The sequence below is a fragment of the Alligator sinensis genome, unplaced genomic scaffold, assembly GCF_000455745.1.
Source record: "Alligator sinensis unplaced genomic scaffold, ASM45574v1 scaffold692_1, whole genome shotgun sequence".
NCBI lineage: Eukaryota > Metazoa > Chordata > Crocodylia > Alligatoridae > Alligator > Alligator sinensis.
Window position 1 is genome coordinate 223,377 of NW_005842238.1, and position 10,175 is coordinate 233,551.

Below are 10,175 nucleotides of genomic sequence, written 5' to 3' on the forward strand. Positions count from 1 at the left end.
TAGAACCTACTGCCTTTGGTTCACCAACTTCTCACCTTCCTTGTGAAGGTCATTGTATTATTTATTCTGATCATGAACTGGAAATTAACACCACTCCTGATCAATGGTTCACAATGGACCATCTAATTTTTAGGCTCTGAAAGACCAGTGTTGCGTTAGTTCCAGCTTTGCTGAAAACCTGTCTCTTTTCTGCCTCAGTGCATGCAATAACGATGATGGAGCAGCAGGAACTTCACTAGGGAAGAACAGTGCAATTCTATGGGAATAGTTATCCAAAGTGACCTTGGGGTATTCTACAGTTTAAGGAAAGGAGCACAAAGAATAAATATGGGCTTCAGTGGCTTCTTTGGGTCTGCAGAGTAGAGATAATGCACCAGGGCTGAGAGATTAGGTTGTCAGAGGCAGGATGAGAAATCAACATCTCAAGTTTCATGGTTGGCTCCCAGAAAGATACATCCATCAGTAAGCTGAGTTGAAATACAAGAAGTCCTTGGTTAGTTTTTGCAGGTGGATTAGCACAGCTTCCCCCATTCATTGCACCTGTGGCGTCCTGTCTTCCATCCAATTCTCCAATTTCCATGGCAAGTAATACGTTTCAAAATTAGGAGAAATCCTCTTCTCCAGATGGGTAAATTTATGAAACCCTGTGTGGTACTACCCCATGCTACAAAGTAGTATATTTCCATGGCTATGTGCTAGGTATCATAAATGAAAAACGGATGCATGGAAAAGGACTTTCCCACTTGAACCTTGGAGGAGAAAATGAAGTATGTCAGTTTGTAGGGGATTCTGAGGTCTCCCTTCTGCTATTACAGGGCCAAATTCTGAGACCCTGTTCAAGGACCTCCTCAGACAACAGGTTTGCTGAAGCCAATGGGAGACCTAAGTCTTAGGATAAAATTACTGAAGCAGTGCAGCATTCAACCCTCAGCTGTGTGTGTTAGAAGATATGCTTTGTCCATGTCTCTACAAACCCCTTCAGATGCTTGTTCTTGTAAGGTTGATCCATGTGCACCTCAGTGGTCCTGGGGTAGACAAAAGGTGACCACAAATCACCACCTCTTTAGGTTTTCTTTATCCAAAAGAAATAAAAATGTCCTGAAAGAGAGTGTATGGAGGAAACCTCAGCTGCTTCTTTTTGAAGTCCTAATATTCTGAGGTGAACACGGTCCTCGTATGAACAGCCTTTGTGGAAGACAAGGTAAGCCAGTGATACAAATATTATTGCATTAGAAGCACACACAGAGTGCATCTTCTTGCATTTCTGACCAAGACAGGGAGCATATATTGCTTTTCTACAGGGCACATTTTGGAAACACTTTAGTTCAAGGTCCATTGCTGAATCAATAACAGTCCATGCTAGAGTTTGAATGATTGGGCTCTGCAGCATCTTCAGAGCATGAATATATTATAATAGACAAAGCCCTGACCCATATTCACTCCCTCATGGACCAACTCCCTCTCTCCCCATTCACCCCCACACAGGCCACATGTCCCCTTTCTTCCTCCTCTCCTAACCATTCCTACTGTTTCCCCTGCTATTAGAGATTCCTCTCCCAATGGCTGACTGTCAGCTCTGCCAGACAGCATGTCCAAGCCCTGATGGCTGTTCCTATTTTTTTTTCTCCATGGATCACACTTCTCCAGTGGAGGCAACTAAACTGGCTCCACCCCTTGTTTCCAACAGCTTTTAAAGCCCTCCAGGATTCCCAGCCATAGAAGCAGCTGGTAACAAGAAAAGCTAGTGCCACATGACCAGCCAGCTCCGAGGCAACTTGTACTCCATCCATCACCAGTGGGCAGCAGTTGAGGAACTGCTGTGTTAGGGAGACACTGTTCTCCTAACCCAGCATGGGGGCAGCAGCATCCTTGGGACTGTGACTGTTGGAAATACCCAGACTTAGGCGGGATGGGCGGAATGGTTTTCCTGTTAATTCCGCCCCAATTCCCTCTTGTATCACTGCAACCCTAATGTGCAGCAGTGCTAGGAGGCTCATGTGAGGCTCTGATTACAGCACCAGGGACAGTAAGAAACAAACTTATGGATTTCCAGGGAGAGGAGCAGGAGTCTTACTCTGCTGACTTCCAGAAGTGACCAGGGTGGGAAAGGCGACGGTTCCGCTTTGGCAGTTTCTCCAGCATCTCCATGAGCTTGGTGAAGGTGGGTCTCTCTTCCTGTTCATACGCCCAACAGAAGAGAAGGATGTCCTGCAGCATGTACAGGAAAAGCAATGAAACAACAGAAACAGCCCTCTCCCTCACTTGACTGGCTCTGTCCCTATGCAGACAGAGACCAGCCTGAACCAAATCCCAGGCTCCACCTGCATACTTTGGAGATCAAGAGACACTCACGAGCTGCTTAACTGACAGACTTCAGGTGCTAGTGCAAACTCAGTAGTTCAAACCCCATCTCTAACAACACAGTCTTACAGAAGTGGGGTGTGGGCAGTAGTAGAGATCTCCCAAGGAGGGTATGCTCTTCCAAGCCCTACAGAAACTAGGTAAATGCAGGGAACCTGAGCAGTTGTGTTGCAGTTGGGAGAGGAAAGAATGTATATCATCTTCCTGAGGCTCTCCCCATTACTCCCCCTTAGCTTTAATTGCTTTCTCTTTCTGGTCAAGAAGAACTGGACAGGGCATCAAAAATATGTCAGGCTCGTCTACAGCTGGCCAGAACTCTAGCCCTACCCCTCCTAGGTAGGGCTGTTGGGCCTCCACTGCACCAACAGCAGAGACAGCAGGATGTGAACATCGGCCCCTGGCACAGCAAAGCACTGGGCATTTCCTGTGGCCATCCCTACTATTGTGATTTTTGGTGGATCAACAAATAATTTCTCACTGTCTCACAGTTGAAGCAAATTCACCCCCTCCCCCCCTGCATCAATAGGCCTAAAACTCTCTGGCATCACGTACCGATATTTCTTTGCCCATGCCGATCTGGCTGAGGTTGGGCTTCATCCCTCTGCCCACTTGCCATATTATTGCCTCTGCTGGTTGCGTCTTGAAAGGCCACTCCCGTGCATGCAGCTCATACCAGATAGTGCTGTTGGGAGACAGTAGCACTGGGACTCAGAACATAATGCCATGGATGCACTGTGAGATCAGTCTGAACAGGGGACATGTGTCCACATGATCTCCCTGCACATCCACCCTGAGAGGATAGGCCCTGCAAGGCACTTTCCTTGTTCAATGGTCATGGTACACAAGGAGGCACTTTTCTGAGAATGTACGTTACCCTCCACAATCTCCTCCTCTCCCTCTTATGTAGATATTGCCCTGTATCTAGGGATTTCAAAGCATTTTACAACAATAGATATTATCCCCATTTCACAGATCGGGAAGCTGAGACACCAAGGTCAGTGACCTGACCAAGATCATACAAGTTACTGGCAGACTCCAAATGAAAACTCAGGTTGCCTGACTGCTAGCCCCACATTCCCATTTGTGAGGTATTTTAATCACAGTCTGCTCTTGTTTTGGCTTTGTTATTTGGCCTTCCCCTTCCAGCATATATTTGGCTAGAACCTTAGCTGGTGTAAAATTGGCATAGCTTCCCATTTACACCAGCTGAGAATCTGGCTGCCTAAGAGCAGAATAGGCCTCTCTGATGGGAGGCACAAATATACTGAATAGTGAGCCTGCCGTATCAAGTGGGGGACTCCTGCAGTGCTGCAATAGTAGTTCAACCTGCCGCATGTGGAGAAGCTTAATAGATAATGCAGGGGGTAAATATGCCTTACAGCTGCTGGCTATCTTTTACATTCATGCCACCTGCTCCAGCTGGATTGGGAAGACGGCTCTGCAGAAACAGGAGGGATGAGGACTTGCTTTAGCTTTTACATTTTGCCCCCAGAGAGAATACAACAGACCAGTGGAAGAAATCTGGAGAAAGCTTGTATCAGGGGCACAACTGGAACACAGGTGGTCAGGGTTGACTGTAGAGCAAGGGTGGGTAAAATATGGCTGCCACCAGGCACTTTCATCCAGCTCGTGGTGCCCACCAGTGAATTGTACCCCACCCAGCCCTTCCACCCATGAGAGCGGGAGCGAGGTGCCTACGTACACATATCCCGACCAACATACCCTATTGCACCTTGCTCCCACCCTCACATGCAGAAGGGCCTGGACCAGCCTGAAGCAGCTTCTGGGTGGGGCTGCTGCTGCCACTGCTCCAGCTGCCAGGGGACCTGCTCGGCTTCCTTGGCATCTGGCTCGCTCCAGGCACCAAGGCGGGAAGTGCTGGGGGCGAGGAGCTGCAGTTGGGCAGAAGTGCGGAGCATGGGTCTAGGGCTGGTGACAGCACAGAGTGTGCACCCATGAGGCTCCATGGAGCTTCGGTGGGTAGGGTGTGTGTGTGTGTGAGGGGGGAGGACCCCTATTCCCTCCAAGGTGTGCAGCCCCTGCCAGCAGGGGCGCTCAGGGTGCTCATGCCTGGCGCAGGTGCTGCTGCCCAGCGGTGCGCAGTTCCAGCCAGTGCTGCACGTCACAGTGAGAAGCACAGCCTGGCTGAGCTGTCTCTATCACACAGCACTCTGCGCAGTGCACATGCAGCTCTTGGCACTCATGTCACTGGAGGGAAGCTCCATACGCTGGAGCCAGTTGCCTTCACTGCTTCCTGCTGCACAGCTCCTGGGACTCCACCAGAAGTGGAGGGGAGCCCCAGCCACTGCTCCCCCGTGGAGTCCTGGGATCTGCGTGGCAGGGGATGGGAAAGACAGCTAGCTCCGGAGCGTGGAGCTTCCCTTCAGTGGTACACGAATGCTGGGAGCTGCGCAGAGTGACACATGATAGAGGCGGCCTGGCCTGGCCAGGCTGCGCTCATCGCTGCTATGTGCAGTGCTGGTGGGAGCTACGTGCCACTGGGCAGCAGCGCCTGTGCTGGGCATGAGTGCCCTGAGCACCCCTACCTGCCGCTGCTGTTGCCACCACCACTGACACCTACAGAGGCTGTGCACCATGGGAGGGAGTATGGAGGGGAGGCCTCATTCCCTCCACCTTCCCTAACATCCCACAAATGCCACACACCCACACCCTGCCCCCACAACTCCCCCCAAATATATATCCTCCAACATACCCTATTGCCCCCCATATACAGCCACAACCCCTCACAAACCCCCTCACATCCCCCACACGTCCCATACATAAACACACCCCTCCCACACCCCACCATACACACCCACACCCCACCATACACACACACACACACCCCATACCCCACCATACACACCCGCCACACAATAAACAAGACTAAGACTTTATTTTTGAGTTATTGTACACAAACACAAATCATGAGAAAAATATTTTTTGTAATAAAGTTAAAATATGTTATAGTAGGTGTTTGACTTTTAGCATATGATTTGTTTTGTTTTTTCCTGGTTCCAAGATGGCACCCCCCCCCTCCCAAAAGGAGAATTTCTGGGGGGCAAGGGGAGGGACTTGTGGTGGCAAAGGTCAGGGATTAGGGGCAGGGTTTCTGGTCCCCAGATGGCAAGCAAGGGAAGGGGCAACTGTCAAGGGGAAGGCCTACCCACGTGGCCTTTGAAAGCTCACCAAACCTCATTAAGTGGCCTTCCAGCCGAAATAATTGCCCACCCCTGCTATAGAGGGTCACAACCCTGGGGATCAGAGAGATAGTGAGCCATGTTAGTCTGAAGTCAGACAGAAGGTAAGGCAGGGTAGCACTTTAGAGGCCAACTGTTTCAAAAGAGGCATGAGCGAATCAGTAATAGACAAGGTCAAGGAAGCAAGGGTCCACACTACATTCAGGGAATCAGGAGGTTGAGGTCTGTATAGGACCAGGACCTAGACAGTCACCCTGAGTAGAACTACAAGCCCGGGGGACTCAGCAATAGGAGGCAGGGTTGCACACAAACCTTTACTCAGAGGATCAAAGTAGGCAGCTACATGGGGCTGGGACATGGGAGATCACCAAGCTAAGCCAGGAGTCTGCGGTCAGGGGACAGGGGTCTGAATTATAGTTTGGAGCACATAGGGTTAGGACCTGGCAAGGCGGTCTGGAAGCACTAAGGGTCAGGAACCGTGAACAAGGATGAAGCCAGGAAGCAGGACCCAAGGAACAGGGAGCCAGAACCAGGGAAGCAGGACCTAGGGTACTAGGACCGTACAGGCAGGACCCAGGAATCAGGGGTGAGAATCACGAAACAAAGAACAAGGAGTTGGAAGCCGCGGGCTAGCCAAAGACGCATCTGTTCTGCTGAGTTCTGAAAGAGTTGTTGCTTCTAAGCAGGAGCCACTCCCATACAGACAATGGCCAGCTGGATTTAGTTAAGCTACTGGCAGCCAGACCCTCTTGGTAACCAGAACCAACTGGAGGCAGTTTACCCTGCTGACTGCCCTGACTCCTAACAGTTTGAACTGTTATGCAAGCCCCACCACCCTATTCCTTATTCCTTACTGCAAGGTGTGGAAGAATCCCATCCCAGTCTCTCCCCAGTCTCTTTTAGTAGTTTTTTTTTCCTTTGCCATTGTCCCCTCACCTGTTTGTCAACCTGGTTGCCCTGGGTTATGGCTACTATGTGACCTCAAGCAGGTACAGGGGAAGTGAACCTAGTCTCTATTGTTTTAAGCACTGACCTCATGGCATGGGGGCAGAGGCTTGAGCCATGTCACACCTTTAGGTGACCGTGATACTTTTTAAATTGGTTGGTTGGCATCGAACAACACCTGCCTTTGACCGGTTCTTGAAGGTAAGGTCGGAAAGGCTATTTCAGGGTCCCTCCATCCTGGGGGAGAGAGGAGAGGCATCTTGAAACTCACTGACACACAATGCACTGCCTGCCTCCAGAGGAAGCTCAGTCAGCTTCTGGATGATACTCGTGAGTAACTTACCTGAAACTTATCTAGAAATATAGCTTACTGTAATATAGAAGCATAACAAAAGGCTACTAAGCGGTACTGTTTGCTCTGGGTTATTCTTTGACACTTCTCCACCTGTAGCCTTCACCAAGCCTACCCTCTTTAACCAATAACGCTGTCTGCTATAACAAGCTCAGTGGTACTTGATCTTGCTGGGAGAGGGATTGGGCAAGCCTTTTTTGCTCCCTTTGCTCAGCTGTCTAAGGGAGGCTACTTTCTATGCTTCAGGCTAATAGAAGCACTCTACAATCCCAAGGTCTACAGGGCCTGTGTATCCCAGGTGGCACAGGGCCCAGATAAAGGCCTGAGTCCAGGTGGTGGTAGCGGTACCCCAGGCTTGCGGGTGTGCTCCAAGAAGGGAATTGACCAGAAGTTGGTGTCCCTGGGGAGGCATCTGAAGCCTGGTTTTTGGTGGGGTGCAGTGGGGCGGGTGTCTTGGCACAGGAGCGCCCCCTACTGGCCTGCCACCAGAGTGATCAGCCACCACCAAGGCTAGAGAGGGCAGGGAAGATTCCACATCCCATTTACTTCTTTAGCTCAGGTCCCATGTACTCTGCAATGAGCTGAATCCAGCCCCTGCATCAGTCTGGAACAACCCACTGGGCTTCCTGAAGTAACCAATGAACTCTGCACTGCAAAGAATTTGCATCCCAGGGCCATGCAGCTCATGTTACTGTGCAGGCCTCATTGGGGGTGCTGCTGCTACTGTCTGTTTTGACAGGACATAACTGCGTTATCAGGAAACAGGGGCTATTCTGGCAACTGGGTCATCTTGGGACAGAGTCCAGATGGTGGGAAAGAAACACTTACTGGATCCTCCTGCTAAACAGATCAGGACTTCATAACATTTCAGAGTAAGCAGCCTACTGACATGGTGTTTGGTTTAGGAAGCCCACACCTCCTGGATTTATGTTGAGAGCTCAACTACAAGGTCTGCAGGCATTTTATTTAAATAACATTTTCAACTCTGGCTCAGTTTGACAGAAGACTAAGGAGATTTTAAGACACCTTTGTTTTTTCCTCTCCCCCAGGCAACAAACTGATTCACTCGCCAGCATAGCTTAGAGCAGCCTCAAGGCTGAGCCAAAGTTTACCTGCTGCTTAGGAGTAAAAGATGCTGTTATATCTGTGCACTCTGGCCACACTCCTGATACACCTCCTCTATACTTGGTAGTAGCAGCCAATGTCTTCTCCTCATCCCTATAACTGCAGAAATTTCGACCACTTCCCTCATACTTTTAAGAGACATCAATCTTCTGCTTCAAAAATGCTCTGAGACAGACAGCCTTGTCCATGGCTATTGTTCTACTTCACATTTATAATATTCACCAAGACGTGACTTGAGGGGAAGAAAAAAAAAATATTGTCCATGACAGCAACAATCACTGCACAATGCAAAATACATTCAGGGAGGGGGGAGAGAGAACTACAGCCTCATGCTCTAAATCTCTCAGGTATTAAATGAAAAACAAAAATCTATCAAGTCAAAGGGAGTGCTTCTTGACAGGGTAATGAGAGGTATCAGCCAGCGTGAAAGGAAGATCTAGGCCTTTGAAAATGTGGCCCGTAGTCCCAGAGTGAGTTCCTCTCCAGCGGAAAACACTACCAGCTAAACTGCGGCTAGAGACTTGGAAAACTGTAGCTAAAGACTTGAATTACAAAGTTGTAATGCATCTGTGAGCCACACACTCAGACTGGGTTTCTTACTCCTCCACCAATACTTATGTCTTCTGCTCCCTGAAGAAGATAGCAGCAGGGAGGAGTGGGGAAAGAGCATAAATGCCAGCTTGCCTCTTTCTGCAGCAGCTGCCTGAGCTTCTCGCCAGAGACAATCTCTATCATCACTCCCAAGAAGAAGGCAATAGCAGCCAGATTCCTTCAGCTGCCCTTGTTCCCTGCCACCCTTTCATCTGACTTCATCCTCTAGAAGGTGGAGAAGTAACCTTTCCATGTTAATAAGTGAACTCTTGGGATTATTCTGAAGGTTTCAAAGGGTCAGTCTTCAAGATCTGAACGTTCCTGTTTTGAAATCATGTGTCTTAGGAAGGACTATTTCACTAAGACTTACTAGCTTTGTGGACTATATACAAAGGGGATTTTTGAGGAGGAGCCACTAGTTTCTGCAGCCACTGACCTTTTGCCTTTTATCTCTGCTTACTATAGCATTTGGAATGGACTGAGAATGAAAGCCCAGCAGCACCAGTGACAAAGATTAGAAACTTATTTACATATATTTGGTTCAATACACCCAGTCTAAAAGTAAGCTTTATTTCTAAGTAGGTCTATCTATATGTTTCTAGCATGCCAGTCATAAGCCTAGGACCAGGGCCAAAGCCCCCACTCATGGTAAGTGATTTGGCTCAGAACATTTGGCTCCAAGATATACCCAATATAACCACTGTGGTTAAGTCCTTCCCTAGCCGCCTGAGACAGTTACATTAAGACGTAAACAGACCTCTCTCTTACAACAGCGATGGCTGCTATCAACACATTGGAGGAGATTTGTTGATGGGTTTACTAGGGGTTTGACCTTAAAAGTCTTCCATGCCACCTACCCTCACCCAGGGGCAGGTTAATCAGGGGCCCCCTGGGGCACCAGGGGCAGCATGGCCCAGGCGGGCATCCTGGCTGCAGGCAGCCAGGGCGGGCAGCAAGCGCCTCCTGCCCTCTGGCCAGGCTAGGCCCAGGGGCAGGCAAGGGGCTCCCTGCAGGTGGTGGCGGCTTCCCAGGGACATCTGGTGCCAAGCAGCGCCATACGCGGCCCCATGCCCCACTGTCTGTGGGTGGGCGCCGGCACCAGTGCCACTGCAACAGGAGACAAAAGGACAGCCATGCCCTGCCAGGGCTGGAAGAGGGTGGGCAGACAGCCGGAGGTGGTGCAGAGCCCATGCTCCGCTCCCCCACCACCAAGGCTGGCCCCAGCTCTGGCTCATCCCACGGCACTGGGGCACCGTGGCCGTATAACACCCTCCAGCCATGCCGGGCCAGGGCTGAGCCACCTTCACCTCAGCAGTGCCTGTGTCCCCTGGCTCGCCCCACACCTGCCGAGGAGACAGGGTGTGCCCAGCCACAGCCCCCTGGCAGGCACAGAGGGAACTTGCCCTTACCTGGTGGGGCTCCCCAATTTTCTGTTTGCCCAGGGCCCCAATAAATCTTAATCCACCACTGCTCTCAGCAGTGAGAGTTACATGAGCAGAAAGCCTAAGGGGCAGGACTTCAGATTTGGAGCAACTAAAGGTTTGGCTTAAAGGATCCCATAGGATACGACTAACATAAATACCGATCATTATGGCTGCCCC

General features: G+C 50.2%; 1 protein-coding gene across 1 annotated transcript in view; it reads right to left on the bottom strand.

Annotated features, from left to right (window-relative positions):
• Window positions 1-2,070: 2,070 nt before the first annotated feature.
• KSR2 (kinase suppressor of ras 2) overlaps window positions 2,071-10,175 on the bottom strand; it is a 272,120-nt gene continuing 264,015 nt past the window's right edge. Inside the window, exons 17-18 of the mRNA XM_025208577.1 lie at window positions 2,914-3,043; window positions 2,071-2,208 (exon numbers count right to left, since the gene is read on the bottom strand). Coding sequence (XP_025064362.1) covers window positions 2,071-2,208; window positions 2,914-3,043 — 268 coding nt within the window. The remainder of the gene's footprint in view (window positions 2,209-2,913; window positions 3,044-10,175) is intronic.